At 35.7% G+C, this 17,987-nt stretch overlaps 1 protein-coding gene across 2 annotated transcripts in view; it reads left to right on the top strand.

The window, feature by feature from the left end:
- LOC129746262 (uncharacterized) overlaps window positions 1–17,987 on the top strand; it is a 160,883-nt gene that overhangs the window by 117,698 nt on the left and 25,198 nt on the right. For both annotated transcript variants that reach the window (XM_055739842.1, XM_055739843.1), the window contains exon 3: window positions 15,743–16,008. In XM_055739842.1, coding sequence (XP_055595817.1) covers window positions 15,743–16,008 — 266 coding nt within the window. The remainder of the gene's footprint in view (window positions 1–15,742; window positions 16,009–17,987) is intronic.

Genomic DNA, 17,987 nt, shown 5'->3' with positions numbered 1-17,987 from the left:
TAAGCTAAAATGAAAATTATGAATAGAAAAAACCATTTATTAAAGACAAACTTCATTTCAAGCTTATTTAAAATTTATCGCTTCTAATTCGGGAATCAACCAAATCATCTCAAATTTTAAACTGATGCTTGGTGACCCAAAACGCATCGTAAAACCATATAGGTATTTGTTTTTTTTGTTGATTTAAAAAAAAAGTTTTTGGAAATTTTCTATCCGCTTCATTATCCTAATTATCAAAAATATGCAATTTTCAGGGGGTTTCAAAACAGGAACATAACCATCGTTGTTACAAAAAGCAAATGTCCAAAAGTATTTTTTTGAACTGAAAAAATGAAAATAAATCAAATCGAAAACTGAGAACCGCACTGCCGGGCATTTTCATATGCCATTAGTTTAACAAGGAGATCTGAAAATCTTGAAATTTATTTTTTTCCGTTCCATACGTACAACTTCAAATTTGTTAAAAGAATTTTAGCATTTTTTTCCTATTTTTAAGTTCAACGTCCAAAGTCAATGTTTCACGATATTGAGTATCTAATTCAAGAACCGCAGCTGAGTCGATCGAAAACTTTTAGTCATTGAAGTAATTCACTCGGTAGCACACTTCTTCTTCAATCCACAGAAAAACCAACCAACTTTTCAATGTCAACACTCACGTAACTTACTGTTGTCACATGAATAAATTGAATATTCAGTAGAGGTTGGTGTTTTTTTTCTTTTTCATGTGGTTCTGGGACCGGTTTCACCCAAACGCCGACCCGGCCAAGTTTAGCGTATCGGTGCGCGTTTGTCTTTCGTGTCGATTTGCCTCTATAGGGGAAGATTTATTCAATATGCGAATTTACGACCCCCTTCCAGGCCAATGTTTGCCTATATCTTATCGATGCTGACTACTCAGAGCTTATGTAAAAATATATGGCAAATAGCTTTGAAGAGGTATTCAGGCTCATAAAAAAAATTCTTAAAAAAATAAGGGTAGAAAATTCTATCCAAATTTTCCTGATAAGAACATTGTTATGTAAAGTCGAATGCATTGTAATTAATTTTAAATTACACCCAAGCTATCATGCCAAACACTAAAAGCGGACAATTGAAATAAAAAATGAAATGTTCAAACGATCGTTAACAACATTATTGCGATTAGTGTACAAAACCGTCGAACACTTGCTGAAGACTAAACTTGCTCACTGAACATTATGAGAAGTGGAGAAAAAAGTGCCGGTTATTTAACGCAATCTGATGTTGCTATAGCCTCACATGCAGTACAACTTTTCGCAGCCATACCTTCCATAACGAGAAACCATGCTTGAGAAACGAAACCGGCCTGAGAGACTCCTTCCTTGGCTTGAAAAACAGATCAAAATCGAATTGCTGCAAAGCAGTAAGTATAATGTTTATGTCTACAAAATAAGAGATAGTTCAGTCTCACTCAAGTAGCTTCATATTGTGCCGCTGAAGCTTTTGCCACGGTTCCGGTTAAAAAGTTGTTTATGGGAAGCAGCTTCTGTAATTGCAGTCGTCAGGTACAAATTATTTTTCAGTTGATTCGAAACTGTAATCCCTTGGAATACAGTTGCAGAAAATGAATGTTCCTACACAAAAGACATTTGAAAAATTCTAAATAACATTCATTATACAACGTTACCGGTATCTAGTGTTACGGACTTATTTTGCACCAGGGGACCTATTTTGGACCACCTTGTCTTGTTCTCTTATAAAGCAACTAATTACGAAAAAAAAATAGTGCATTACATTATGATTTTCTAATTATAATGTAATTCAATCCCGACAAATTAAGGGCTTTTTCCGACGAATCAGGCCTAACGGAGCTTTCCCTAATTTTATATCAAATATCCGGCAAGTCCGGATAAAGCTGGGTAATCTGACAAACTAGGTTTGAATGCCTTCTTTTCAGATGAAGGGCAATGTTTTTGATAAATATCAGAAACTTTTCAAAATCTAAAACTGAACAGAAGTTATAGAAAACAATTACTTTACCTTTAATCAATTACGTTACGTTTAATCAAAAGTGTCTTAAAAATAAAATTCTCATCTCATTACCCTTTCCTGGTAACCATTCCTTCGGAAACCTTTATTCAGCATTCATGGAACTTAAAAGTGTATTTCAAAAATAATTCGGTTGGGCAGCTAGAAAACTTCGAATAAAAATTCTTGGCAACGCTTTGAACACACTTCTCGGTTCAGAAAGTTCACAAAAACGGAAATACCCGTGCGGTGCATCAAGTTTAATGACCGGCTGTGTCCCACTAACCCGCAATGTTACTGGACCATGCTGGTACGCCGATTGAAGCACGATTAAAAGGCGCTAAACGATGTCCATTGCCCTATAACCAACAAAGTGTACCTACTAGGTGTAGCTTAAACACTGCAATTAAATACCTTCTGCTAGGCCTGGGTACTTTGAGCGATTCACTCACGCACGTCAAGCAGTTGAGACTAAATATGTAGGAGAAGCTTGAGAGACAATCATCTGCTGCGATTAAGTTGTAGGGCCCGGTTTCTTAGTCATTCGAAAACAAGTTAGTTATTCTCTCGTCTGGTTTACAGTCTTGAGCTCATCTGGAGTTATTCGCTGCCACACATTATTTGCTAGGTTTCCCTTTAATAATGTTCGAGTATACCAACTGTTTGGGTAACGGACTTATTTGGACCAGAGAACCTATTTTGGATCACTTTGTCTAGCTCTCTAATAAAGCAACAAATCATAGATATTTTTAACAAATATGGTTGAAGCCTTACAATATACTGATATATTGATATCAGTATATAATATGATACAATATATTGATATATTATATTTTTGGATTTTTGTGTTTCAAAACGAAATTTTGTGAAAGAGTTTTATCAAAATAATCATAATAGGTCTTCTGTAAGCCTTAAATACGATTCTTCGTGAATTAGAGTAAAAAACAAGTGTACTCGTTGAAATAAAGTGTTTTCTACCAATGCTTATTATTTTTTATTACTCAGATTCATTAAGTTGCTTTAAAAACTTTATTTTCAAAAACCATATTCAAAGACACAGAACGAAACAATGTTGCAAATACGCTGTATATTCAATACGCCCCTAGCAGCTGGGTTACCAGGTGCCCAGATTTGTCTGTAAAACACAGACTTTAGACCCTTCGTCCAGATATTGGTCAGACCCAGATTTTGCAAGATTTTTGCTGAGAGTACCAAGATTGTGCAGACTTTAAAAATTGAGTGATGAAATCAATATTCATGTATTTAAAGCTTAGTTCTTTTAGAAATGGGACAGTTACAAATGCGTGTATCTCAAAAACCCTTCGTTTGATCTAAATACTTTCTATAAAGGAAATGAAGTTAATCTTATGATAATTCATGAAAAAAATTGAAAAAAAATATTTATCGTATTTTGAAAGATAAATTTCTACATTATCCTTGGTACCTCCCATCGGTCGGCGCACACTTTTTTCAGCCATGATTTTGATCAGTTTTTCAAACTTATACTTCGTCCAATCTGTATTTTAGGTGGCTACATCCTTCTCCTTCAATTTCTGCTACTTTTTGGTCCAATACTTCTCTTTTAAAAAAAACTGAGGCCAATTTAGTGGATACAGCTGTTTCGAAATGGTCAAAACTTGATTGTTTTTGAGCTACTTTAAAGCATTCTTAATGGAATTTCTATTGGCAAAATCTCACAATAACGAAGTAAAATCATCATGAGCTTGAATTTTAAGCATAATCGGTTATACAAAATTACTATTTTTAGGCTTTTAAAAACAGCGAAAACCGAAGTTTTCGTTTTGAAAATTGTTGTTTTTATTCGACAGGAACAGAATTAAAGCAAATCATTATATTTTAAACAAAATAATCAGCAATTACATACTTTAATATGCTCGGGACCGTGCCACGGGCAGACATGGTATAGGATTCAAACGCTGGAATTTGTTTGAAATAGGGTATTTCATAAGTTTTGTCGTTCATCAGAAATAATCTGTCCCATAGCCTCGGTACCGGGTATACAGCTTACGAGCTCTGGAACTAGCAAAAAATGTTGTTTAAGGTTAGGTTTGAATAACTCATCACTAGGCAACAGTTTCAGCTTATCGAAGAATTTTTTTTTGACATTTTTGCGATCTACACTTAGTTTTTCGCTTAATAAAAATTAAAAACGCTGGTATGAGCCTTGACTTCCCTGATGACCCTTAACCGTAGTTGCCGATCACGTGTTCCACTTCAATGCTTGATTTGAACTTTGTGGACGTTTTTGACAGTATTTGAATACTTTTCCACCACTCACACACAGTAATTCTTTGAATAATCAACGGTTTTGTCAGCTATCAATATGATAATATAGATTTTGAAGGAAACTGTGCAAAATTATTTTTTTCTTTTTCTGTTGCATCATGAATATCTTGAAAACGCTTAACCTTCCCATGCCGTTCGCAAAATATCTGTAAAAAAATTTCGGGACTATTTGACCTGAGCACTTGCGCTCGTTCCCCTGGCCACAAATAATAACCGATTTTGATGATATTATATTCGTTGTTTAGGTAATTTTATCTAGTTTCTCAACGTTATGAAATTAAGTCAATATGTTTTAAGAAATTACCAGTAGTCCATTCCGAATGAAAAAAGTAAAAAAAAAAAGAGCTCTTTTTGAAATGCTTATAACTTCTGAACGATTTATTGTTTTGAACTAACTTAGCGATTTTCGAAATTGTTAAGAATTTACCTTTCTACAGATGTACAAATATGTGGGGGTCCAGTGGAAGGTTTGGCCGCTATTCCAGAACTTCCGGTAGAAAAAATTCTTACTTCAAAAAAGACACCCAATTTTGGCTTTGCATCGCTGTATCTCGCTTACCAATGGACCGATTCCCAAAATTCAAATTTTAGTGTTTTTTCGTCAACTCTATTATTATTTTCATAGAACAAACTTAGTTTCTAAAAAAATTCAGTTTTTCAGTATATCTGAATGAAACTAACAACTTTTCTGACATTTTTCAACTCTCGCTTTGGTTGATGGGTTCTCGGGGTTTTGTCATGGTGATTTCTCGGAAATTTCCACTAAAACTGTCCACTTTTTATATACCAAGAGATTCATTAGAATCTGCCCTTTCGATTGGTATACTTTTTGTGAAGTTTTCCAAAAATTTGTAACAACGTTTTTCCAATATACTGAAACCTGTCAGATTTCAACCAGTCCAGCACACATTTTCAGACGGTTGGCGTACTATTTTAGCACCCCTTCGCGTAGTCTCAAGAGAAACGAAATCCTTTAGCTCTCGTGTCGCTCACCAAACTTACCTCCCAGCAGCAACAGGAGGAATCGTCGTGCCGCTTGGCTTGTAGATTGAATTTTGATTGATTTTGCTCATGCCGATACCTACGTAATGAATGTTTTATTGTAGGATCGTCATTGATTTGCTAATAAATATTTATCATAACCAATGAAGTGCTTCAATCTTTCTTTCAGTTGTATCACCTACTTATCTTATTCGAATATTTTTGAAAAGTATTATTTCTTTCACTAAATTCCGTCAAGCATTATATTTAAAATACAAGTGAAACTTGAAAATAAGGGAAGATGATATCTTCGATCTCCCGAGATTAAGCTCTGACGCCAAAAATCTTTAAAGTACACTATTCATCCTCTTGAATCCATGATTTTTTTCTGGCCTTGATTAAAGCTTTATCTAAAGTATTAAAAATCCATATCATTATAAAATAGAATTAATTATGGGAAACTTATATTCAGAATTCAAATTTAGAACTCAGAATTCACAATTCAAAGTTCAGAATACATAATTCTTGGTGCAGAAGATAGTATTCAGAACTGAAAATTCCGTATTAGATTTTACATTCATATGTTTCTGAATTCTGTATCAGAAATCAAAATGCAGAATTCAGCATTCCAAATTCCAGAATTCAGAATCTGAAATCTCTATCAAATCTCTATCAGTATCTTGAATATAGAATTTAGAATTGAAATTTTAAAGAGTTCGAGCACAGTTGTACCGGAGAAGTTTTTCCATGACTGTCTGCCAACTGTATCGTTGATATAAGTCGCGAATGAAACAAAGGTGTTAAAACGACTATAATAAAAATAGAAAAGAATGTTATAAAAATAATAAATTTCACAGTTGCAGAGGATTGTGCTTGAATAAAATGGATTAATGTATAATACCATCCATAAAATATAGGTACCTATGTAATAAAAATTTTCAAAAAAGATTCAAACAATACCTACAAAAATAAAACATTTATTACGTTATCAGCATCAGCACAATTAATTACCTAAGCCATGCGGCGAGACGGCAGTTCCTCCTGCTGCTGGGTGGGGTGGTAGATTTGGTGAGCGACAAAAAGAGAGCTAAAGGATTTGTTTCTCCCGCGGCTACTTGAGGGGTGCGAGATTTGTACACCAACCTGCTGAAAATGTCGGCCAAACTGATTGAAATCTGACAGCTTTCAGTAAATTCGAAAAACGTTGTTACAAATTTTCGAAACACTACACAAAAAGTATGTCCATCGAAAGAGGAGACTCTAATGAATCTCTTGGTATATAAAAAGTGGCCAATTTGAGTTCAAATTTTAGAGAAATCACGCTAACAAAATCCCGTAAGCCTACCAACTCGAGGGGAAGTTTGAAAAATGGCAAAAAAGATGTGAGATTCATTACGATATACTGAAGAACTGAGATTTTCAAGGAACCAAGTATGTTCGATGAAAATAATAATAGAGTTGACGAAAAAAAACTAAAATTTGAATTTTGAGAATCGGTCCATTGGTACGCGAGATACAGCGATGCAAAGCCAAAATTGGGTGTCTTTTTTGAAGTAAGAATTTTTTCTACCGGAAGTTCTGGAATAGCGGCCAAACCTTCCACTGGACCCCCACATATTTGTACATCTGTAGAAAGGTAAATTCTTAACAATTCCGAAAATCGCTAAGTTAGTTCAAAACAATAAATCGTTCAGAAGTTATAAGCATTTCAAAAAGAGCTCTTTTTTTGGACTTTTTTCATTCGGAATGGACTACCGGTGATTTCTTAAAACATATTGATTTAATTTCATAACGTTGAGAAACTAGATAAAATTACCTAAACAACGAATATAATATCATAAAAATCGGTTATTATTTGTGGCCAGGGGAACGAGTGCAAGTGCTCGGGTCAATATGACCCGAACGGCATATTATCGGTTTTTTTCACGGGACCATTTCCGGTGGTCACCGGAAGTTATCTGGTACTACAAATTGTGTATTCTGCGGCTCTGCATAATTGTTCCAAATTTCAGATTTTTCCGATTTTTTTCTCACGAGTTATGTTGAATTGAATGTACGCTTCGGGTCATATTGACCCGAGCGGCGCGGGAAGGTTAAATTTAAAAATATCAAGAAAATAGGTCGGATAGTACTTTTCACAGGCATCACAATGCTGTCAAAACTTTGAATGTCCAATTACTAGTAAACGAGCTATTAGCAAAAGAAGTGTCCCATTTCTAAAAGAACTAAGCTTTATACAGTATTTTATATAGTTCTCGAAAACACCCGAAAGCAGCCGAAGACTGAGAACACAGTAGCACTTACCGACACTTTGACTGGAAAGCAGTGATGCCAACTGGTTTTCAGAAATGTGTGGAAGATCTTTAAAAAAATGTCAGGAAAAGTATGGATGGCGAAATTCATAGGGGATGACCTTTTTTTTGTCGCCAGATCGCAATATTGCAGTATTCCAGTCTAGGGAATAACACTCATTCCTTCATAACAATCATACATTCTATACACTATCAATGCCTGAGAATAATGTGGTGATGTCGGCGGTACTACGTTTCATGCTTTACTTCCTGTTTTACTATCATCTTCGTGGCTATCCTCACTCTTCAATTACTAAGTGTTACTAATTCGAATCATTTCCTGCCATTTAGCAACGAAAATTTTGAATTTTCATGTCGAAACTCAAAAGTCGGGAAATGTCTGGAAGAAATGACAAAAGTCTGGAAGTCTGAAAACCTGAAAAAAGTCTGGCAAAAGTCCAAAAAGTCTGGAAGATTCCAGAAAAATCTGGAAGGTTGGCAACGATGCTGGAAAGAAAATCAAAATGGTCTAATCAAAATTTAAGAAAAAATTTAAAGTAGTATTTTTAGGGTGAATAATCGCTTAAAAATGGTTTTCATCTTTTTGTTCACTTTTAATTAAAATTAGCCGTTTTGAAAAACTAATGCTTGTTTCAGCATATTACGATTGGCGCGTTATAACCAGGCCCATGCAGTTCTACTCAACCCGCGTGGATCACCTATCTCTGATTTAAGCTTTTTTTGTCAGATTTGAGCTTTTTTCTCAGATTTATTCTTTTTTCTTTGATTTGAGCTTTCATCTCTAATGCTCTCAACGCAAAAAAAAGCTTAAATCTAAGAAAAAAATAGCTTAAAAACGAGATTCACTAAAACTAGGCAAATAGATGTTGGTCCCACGCAGAGGTACCAGGTTTCTTGATTTTTCGGGATTTGCCCTGATTTTCGAGAGACCGTCTTGATTTTTCATAAACGCTTGAGTTTTCCTGATCTTTGAAAAGTGGTTTGTAAAATGTCCTGATTTGTCCTGATTTTCAAAAAATCTTTAAATTATAACTGAATTTAAAATGATGAGAACATCAAACGATCTGCAATTAAATAGTTTAATCGATGATAATATTTGATTTAGATGATATTTAAAGGGTGTTTTTTTATATTAACTGCAGGATTAATTAAAAAAAAAAATAATGCGTTTTCAGTACATGTATTCCGCTCATTTAATTTCCATCAGTTTAATGGTGTCCTGAAAAATCTTCTTTTTTCCATCGCGGTGTTCTGATGTTTCACAAAACTACCAGGCACCTCTGGTCACACGATACATAGAAAAATCCTATAGCATTGTATTCCCCTGGTTATAACGAGCGCTTGGGCCGTGATAAAACATACCCATAAGAGCATATCTTAGCGAGGTTCAGTATAACTTTTTAGCATCAAAATATAGTTTAGATTCTCCACTATCGATGTGTCAGAAAACATTATTTATTTATTTACATAGTATTCCGTCTTACGACATAACTTGACGAACATAATTCCTAAAATTCACTCGGTTCATAGCAACCGTTCTCCAATTTCTTAAGCACCCCACGTTCGCCAGATCACGCTCCACTTGGTCTAACCACCTCGCTCGTGTCAGAAAACACCACCTCGTGTCAGAAAACAGAGTCTCATTAATTTTTCTCAGCATGGTGACACCTTATTGAAAGTGTTTTAAAATTAACATCAAAATGAAGAAAAACCAAAATTGTGAATTTTTTATGACACCGGGGTATTTTAAGGAAAAAATCATACAAGCCATGGCCAATCACAGCATTTTAAACAAATTGGTAAGATTTGCAGGCTTAAAATGTTCCAGATTATTCAAAACACGAGTGGCGCGTATCAGCCACATGGGGCGTTATATGAACTTTCCCTCAATATATTCCCTATAAACTCGGAAACCACTGAAACAATTTGCTTAAAACTAGACACATGGGGGCTTTTGAGGCCGGGGAAGGTTCATATCATAGTTTGAGACTCCTCCGTCTTGCTGGAAGGAGGGAGGGAGTCTCCTAAGGAAAAAAAATGTTTGCATAACTTGGCAAACAAGCAAATGGTTCCAAATTTGGCATGGGAGTGTATTTTGGTACGAGAAATATTTCAATGAATATTTCCCTTCTTCCAATAAGGAGAGGAGGCTCTCTTACAATTTTTTTACATAACTAGATAATGGCATGCAGCATATTCTAATGCATATTTAAAATATCTCTTTTTTCCAGTTGGGAGAAAGAAAGTGGGAGGGAGGTTTCCTTACAATTTTTATTGCAGTATTCGATAACTGTATATAGATATAGAAAGCGGAAAAGGGGCCCATACATTTTTTTTGAAAACTCGATAACCGATCAAGCCCGGGGAATAAAATTTAGAATGCGAGGGTATTTGGGTGAACGAAATGTTTCCAAGACGGTTTGAAGCCCTTTTCACCACCCATTGGGGACACATAAACGAGGGGAGAGCTATTAAGCCTACCCCCATTCTGAAGGAGGGGGATCGAGGCTCCCATAACATTTTTGCTCATTTTTGTTTTAAGATCTCGACATCTTCAGTTGAAAGGACCGAATTTCGTATGGAATTGTATTTTGATATGAGTAATGTTTCTTAAATTTATTTGGGACTCTTAAAGACAAATTAACTAAAAAAAAACAAAAGTCTATCTAAATTTAAGAAAAAAAATAATTGAGACCCTTCCCTTCTTTCATTGAGTGAGATAGGAAGAGGAAACGGAAGCCGCATACACCATATCTATAGAAATCAACTGAAGTAGGGAGCAATATTGGGAATGTAAGTGTTTCTAAAGCTTGCATCAGATTGAATTGGAACAAAAACAATTGCCTGGATATCAGTTATTTATTATCGAATCAAGAATTTTTTTTTATACAAATGTAGCGTTTTCTTTATATTTTTAAGAAAAAGTACGGCTTAAATTATTCGTCACGGTTTCGAAGGAATTCTCGAAATTTTCTTGTAACACGGCTCATTCGGCAGCGCACACCTCCTTCGTCCATTGTCTTATTCCGCCAGGTCTTCATCTGATTGGTGTCTTTGACAACCTTCCCCTTTGCCTTGAGTCTTCTCTTCATGATTGCCCAGTATTTCTCAATAGGGCGGAATTGGGGGCAGTTGGGTAGATACTATTCTTAAAAGATTTTTCTGTAATGACAGCTTACCAAACTGGCCAAAACATTTGGTTTTGGGATATAATAAACAGCAAAATTCGTTCTTGGAGACACTCTTTTTGGTATAGATCCAAGGGCATTGTCTTATTTGTAACGAAAACTTTTGTTTTTTGCTACAGCTGCAAACGCCCAGCCAAATCAAAAAATTTTGTTTAAATTTGTAAGCAAAAACAAATTTAAATTTGGCTGAAACATCTCTACCAATTTTCGACCTGGAATTTGCCGGAAGTCAGCCTTGACATAGGTTTCATCGTCCTTCAGAAGACACCCGTCGAACTTGGCCAGCACCTGGTCCTATAGCTTCCGAGCACAGATTTTGTCCACACTATTCTGTTTTATTCGACTTGGCTGTTTGTTAGCTCGAAACGACTAGATTCCTTCCCGGAGTCTAATTCTCCTCACGGTACTGTCGTAACCGACCCATTCGTAGCCTCATAACATCCGGAATCTCTCCTTCTAACTCGGAACATTACGGACGACGATCCATTCTCCATTTTATATTTTCAAAACAGATCGCTCTTAGGCGCCATTTATAAATTATAGAACGCAAAAAATGCACTTTTTTACCCCCTATTCGAAACAACCGCTCCAAATACCACGACTCCGGCAGAATACTTGGAAGTAATTGAATTTCACATCCTTAGCCTTCAGGGGTGAAATATACCGATCTGTACGTGGATTGGACACCGAATCAATCGTAAAAATTTTCTCGTCTGAGAACACTGCGGTCAGCTGCTACTTCTTCAACTTAGACAGCAATCGCTTCGAGCGCTCAAAACGATGTGTTTTTATTCATTACTAGCTGACCCGGTGTGCTTTGCTACACCTTTCAAAATCAAATGATGTTTTTAGAAATTATTTAAATTTTTATTGTTTTGTTGGGATTATTTTAAATCAAATTGTGACGTAATTCATAAGCAACCGCGATAAAATGAGAGCTGCAGCTGGAGTTTCTATTTGCAACACAAAGATAACTTATATTCTGAATCTTAATCTATAAATTTGTGTTAAAGATCTGATAATTGTTATCTGTTTCCTTAAGCTTCGCCCTAAAAAAGCAGGGTCCCAAATTTATCGTTGGCAAACAATCTAACTTATAAAATATGGTTGTTTTTGCTTGATATGTTCTGGATTTATGCTTAAAACTGATAAGAGAGTCTCTCCTGTCCTTCCCTTCACCCCTAGCTGAATGGAAATCGTGATCTTCAATAATCATACCCATTTTTTTCGTTCCCAAAAATCCTCTTATATCAGATATAGTTCCATTGGTTGATAAGTTTTTAATCTTTGCAAAAAAATATATATGGAGCCCCTTCCTTTCTTCCCCTCTCTACACTGTAAAGCGTAAGGGTCTATAACAATCGTGAAAACATATCTCGTAACCAAGTACCTTTCCATGCCACATTTGTTTCCATTTGTTGGCTTCGATAGCATAAATTAAGAACTTATGCTAAAAAAATTGTATTGGCCTTACCCCCCTTCTCCCATGTACCTTATTCCCAATTCTATCATCCTACTGCAAGAAAGGAATTGTTTCATATAGAAAAATCTCTCGTGTTGAAATACCTCATGCCGAATCTGGTTTTATTCGTGTAGTTAATTCTTGAGTTGTGCTTGAAAGGGAGTACCATCCTCCTTTCCGTTTTCTTCATTGAATGGAGAGGTGAGAACTTAATATTCATAAAAATATTTTTCGTACTCAAACACTTTTTGATGCCAAATTTGGTTTCATTTGCTCGATTAATTCTCGAGTTATGTAAAAAAAAATTGGATGGAAGCCTCTGTTTCCCCCTCAATATCTTTCCGCTGAAAAGGTGGGGCTTCAATTTATAATAGAAACATTTCTCGTATCCAAATACCCTCACATTCCGAATATGGTTCAATTTCGATCTGCTCTCCAGTTATTCTAAAATTGTAAGGGAGACCTCTCCTTCCCTTTTTCATCCACCTATTTGAAGAAGTGAGGAATACCAAATATTTGTAGAAGTATTTCTCGTACCCAAATATCGTTCCATGCCAAATTTGGTTCCATTTGCTGTTGGAGTTCTTGAGTTATGCAGTAAAAATTGTATGAAACTCCCCTCACTCTTTCTTTCTCCCCTCTAGAAGAAGTGAGGGGTCTCAAACAATCATTAGAACATGTCACGATCCCAAATACTCGCTCATGCCAAATTTGGTTCCATTTGCTTAATTAGTTTTTGAGTTATGTAAAAAATTATAAAAGAGGGCCCCTCCCCCTTTATATCTCCCTACTGGAAAGGGGGAGGGGTTTCAAATAATCATAGAAATATTTTTCGTATCCAAATACCTTCCCATGCCAATTAGGTTCTATTTACTTTGTAGTTTTTTGAGTTATTTAAAAAAATATGTAAGAGGCTCCTCCCCCTTTCAATTGCAAAAAGGGAGGGGTCTTAAGTTAGTAATGTTATGTAAAAGTTATGTAAAAAAATTGTCTTTTGTTTGGGAGGCCCCTCCTCCCCTTCAGAGAGAGGGAGGGCTCAAACCGTAATAGAAACCTTTCCCTGCCTTCAAAACCTCCATCTGCCAAGTTTCACGTAAATCGGTTCAGTAGTTTTCGAGTCTATAGGGAACAGACAGACAGACAGACAGACAGACAGACAGACAGACAGACAGACAGACAGAAATCCATTTTTATATATATAGATGTTATCAAATGGCGCTTTGCTCTTGCCTTTGATGATGCATTTAAGTCATCTTTGGTCAATCTTTGCATGGAAGAATCCGAGATATTACCTTCCTTAACCAGTCTCTGGTTTGATCCTACAAACTCCGCTTCACTTTTGTCTTGACCAATTTTACCACTTTTACAGTACGTGCAGACCGTGGCATTCCACTACCCAGCTTCCGTGAACATGGTCCATTAGACTGAGTAAATTTGTGGTCATTTTTGAATTTCTCAAACCCTGGGGTCTTAAAAACTTCGTTTTGGTTCAAAACTCATCCATGATTTTTTGCAGAATTTTTAAGTAACGTTTACATGAGTAAATTTGAACTTTTAGGTTTGTATGAGAAAATTGAATATTTGGCACTGAAAAAGAAAATTTTCCGCTAAACTTCTTTGTCGAAGATCGTATTTTCGTATCTTATAATGCAAAATAGTTATTAGCTGTTTAACAGAGGTATGTCTTTTGACATTGAAAAACAACAAATTCAATTGGCATCACTGCTGGGAGCCTAGCGAAGTATTGCATGACTACTTTTCATGCAAGACCTCGCTAGACACCCAGTAGTGATGTCAATTGATTTTTTTGTTTTTCAATGCCAAAAGACATACCCCTGTTTAGCAGCTAATAACTTTGTTGCCTTAAAAGATAAGCGGATATGATCTTCCTCAAAGTTGTTTGACGGAAAGTTTCCTTTGAACAATTTATAAATTGGCACAAAAACCAAAAGCAAGCTCGCTTCCACTAAAGAAACAAAAATGAAGTTGATTTTTCAGTACAAAAAATCAATTTTTCCATACAAACCTAAAAGTTTAAATCTACTCATGTAAACATTACTTAAAAATTCTGCAAAAAATCATGGATGAGTTATAGACCAAAATGAAGCTTTCAGACTTCGGGGTTTGAGAAATTCAAAAATGACCCTAAATCAACTCAGTCTAATGGGTCAAACTGTTTGAAAAAAATACCTAGGTAAGATGAGGTGCATTTTCGCGGAATGTCACCTACTGGAAGACTCCTCATGATATTTCCGATAAAACATTAATAAAATGAAGTCGAAATGTCCTGAGTATTTGTCAATCATGAATTAAATAGATCCAAAAGTGATGTGGGATATCATTTCTGGTAGTTCTTAAATATTTTATGTGTTTTCGTAAAAGTACAAAACCTGTTCACTGTCAACGATACAAACCGTTAATCTTACTCTCTAGGTATTTTATGATTAAATAATAAAAACAAATAACATAAGCACAGGTTTTCGCGACGAAAACATCCTGCTAGTCGTTATCCGTCGGTCTGGTGATCAAACATACATAGCTGGTAGGTTTATGGAAGATTTGAATATTTAATTGTCTCCGAAAACAAGAATCGAGAATCAATGCCACGCTTCAGCAGCTCGCGACCTACCGCTATCAGAGATCATGGAATTCATAACTAAGACATCTCTCGGCTGGAAACATGTTGGTCCGATGACAGACAGTTGATTTGTTACTGTTTCGTCTGCCATGATTCCTATAACAGGTGAGCATAGGGTGGTTCAAGGTGGTTCATGATTTGTTTCCCGAACGATATTCAAATTTAGATATTTTATTAAGAAATGATAAACCATGTTTGAATTTTTCTGAAGATTATTTTCGAAAGTTTGAAATGTGTTATTTAAACACCCTGTCGTTCTCTCAAAAGATCGTTCTAAACGATCAAGATTATAGAGAAAAAAATTCTCGCCGTACCTTGAAGTGACAGTTGTCACCGGCAGTGATCGTATCTGTCGCCCGTAAGCGTCGAGATTTACAGGCGCGTGAAAAACGTGATTGGGCCGCTACTTCCAAATCAGTAGAACGGAATTGATAAGCTTGTTGAGAGCTATTTTCTCCGTCCAGCTACATATTCGCCCTGAGATCCTGACGACACTTGTTGGAATCCGGTTTCGACTAAACTAATCAACGGATCGGTGTGGGAATTGTACCCAACTACAGATCTACCAGTAGACGAGAGACTCAGACAGCTACATTTTAGCGTAACGTAGAATCTTCTCTTGATTGGGGCGAGTATCGGCCGGTGTGTCACATTGGAACGTTAGAAAGGTCAAGAGCGACTGGTAGTTTTTTTAAGATTTAACGTCCTATGGCACATCCCCTTGAATTAAAAAGGTTTTTTCTTGATTGTTTTTAAAAGTAATTTCATTGATGAACTCGGAGTCATCAACGTAATAAAATAGAAACTTCCTGGGAACACTTTAGCGTTTATGCAAAATTTAATTTCCGTTTATTTCTTTTCTCCGCAGAATACCATGTCTAGTCGCCTTCATCACAGTCCTGTCGATCGCTAGCGGGGCCGATCTCAAAGAGCGAGCACGTGCGGCACTGCTGCTAGAAAAGTCCTCAGCCACACCGGGAGCACAGCCGGCCAAATGTCGGGTACTACTTCCGCAACCCTGTCCACCGAGCAAGTTCCGGTCCGCGTCCGGCGAATGCAACAACTTTAACCACCGCTATTGGGGCGCCCGCGGCGATCCCTTTATGCGGTTGCTGGATCCCGACTATGCCGATGGTGAGTTCTTTTTTATTATAAAAATATCTTGAAAACAAACATTTTTATGGGCAATTTTTCACGGTCGCCATTGATTTATAAGAGTTGGTTTATCTGGGAAACCTTCAATTGAAACTAGGCCATCTTTAACCTTCCAAAGCCGTTCGCAAAATATCCGTTTTGGGGAAATTTGAGTTGTAGTTTGATTTCGTTCTCCTGGCTGCAAATGTTAACCGATTTTGATTATATTATATTCATTGTGTAGGTAATTTATTCTAATTACTCAACATTTCAAAATAAAGTCGGTATGTATAACCAGGTTATCAGAAACTGATTCAGAAAGTGAAAAGTCCGAAAAATCAATTTTATTTTTAAAATACTAATAACTTCTGACAGCTTGTCTGTATTTTAGTGTTTCATTGATGTTTGAAATCGTCAAGAATCCATCTATCCGACAATGTATAGACATGTTGGAGTCCAATGAAAGTTTTGACCGCTATATCAGATCTTCCGGTAGAAAAAAAATCTTACTTTAAAAAAACGACACAAAGTTTTGGCTTTGCTAAGCTGTATTTCATTTCCAAATGAACCGAAATTCAAAACTGAAATTTTAATTTTTTGTCGTTAATTTGATCATTATTTTCATAGAACATACTAGGTCTGTCAAAATTCCCAGTTCTTCAGTATATTGTAATGATGGTAAAGTTGCTTAACACTAAACATACCGACACTTTGTATATACCTATTCATACCGCGAGCGGTCAAATGACGGCAAACACCGTTTTCGCTAAAACTCCCTTGTTTCTCAACCGATTTCTACCAAATTTAAAGTTTTGAATAGCTTATAATTCGACTCAAATATGTTTCCCAGACAATTTTCATCTACAATCAATAACTTTAAAGTTATTTACAGTACAAAAAAAAATTTATGAAAAAACATGCTTCAGGAAAAAGGTTGTAAATCAGTTATTAAGTGCTCGAAAAAAACTTCACTTAGTGTCTGAGAAAGCTGAAGTTAGAAGCTATATGTTGCACATATGGAAATTTTTTTTAAAAATTTTCTAAGATCATGGCCACAAAAAATGTAAAAAAGTTGTGTAAAACCCGTACTTTTCTATCAATCGACCGCCAAAGCTGTTCCTGTTACAGTAGAAAATTTTGAAAAAGTGAATTGAAAAGTAGACGTAATTTGTCACATTTTGGCATCTTTAGATTTTTAAAATACTAAATACATAATTTTTGACGGCTTTTCAAAGGTAGTTGTTTTGCGAACTTTTTATGAATCTGGATTTTCTGAGACAATCCCTACACTTAAATTCAGCTTTGCACTGGATTTTGAGTACGTTAACGTATAGTTTAGGCAATAAAACTATATGCAAAAGAAAGCAAATTTCATACCGGTTCTAGTGATGTAACTGCATTGGCGGTGCGATGCTTGACAAAAATATAATAAATATATTTCTGAAAGTAAAACCAGAAAATTTGAGCGATTGCTCGTTTTTTTTTTCGTTTCCTTTCACCCGTCTTCGTGTGCAAAATAGCTTTGAGATATTACCACCCACTGCGCCCGTCTACCAAGCAAGAATTTGTGCTGACTTCTCAAAATTCAGAAACTAGTTCACTGTTTTATTTATCATATTTTTGCCAAGCATTGCACCGCCAATGCAGTTACACCACTAGAACCGGTATAAAATAAGCTTTCTTTTGCATATAGTTGTATTGCCTAAATCTTACGTTAACGTACTCAAAATCCAGTGCAAAGCTGAGCTTAGGTGTAGGAATTGTTTTAGAAAATCCAAAATGATAAAAAGTTCGAAAAACAGCTACCTTTGAAAAGTCGTCATAAATTATGTACTTCGTATTTCAAAAAATCTAAAGATGCCAAAATGTGACAAATTACGTCTACTTTTCAATTCACTTTTTCAAAATTTTCTACTGTAACAGGAACAGCTTTGGCGGTCGATTGATAGAAAAGTACGGGTTTTACACAACTTTTTTAC

This window comes from Uranotaenia lowii, chromosome 2, assembly GCF_029784155.1.
Source record: "Uranotaenia lowii strain MFRU-FL chromosome 2, ASM2978415v1, whole genome shotgun sequence".
NCBI classification, from domain to species: Eukaryota; Metazoa; Arthropoda; class Insecta; order Diptera; family Culicidae; genus Uranotaenia; species Uranotaenia lowii.
The sequence above is the reverse complement of the archived record's forward strand: the minus strand, read 5'-3'. Positions and strand labels throughout refer to the sequence as shown.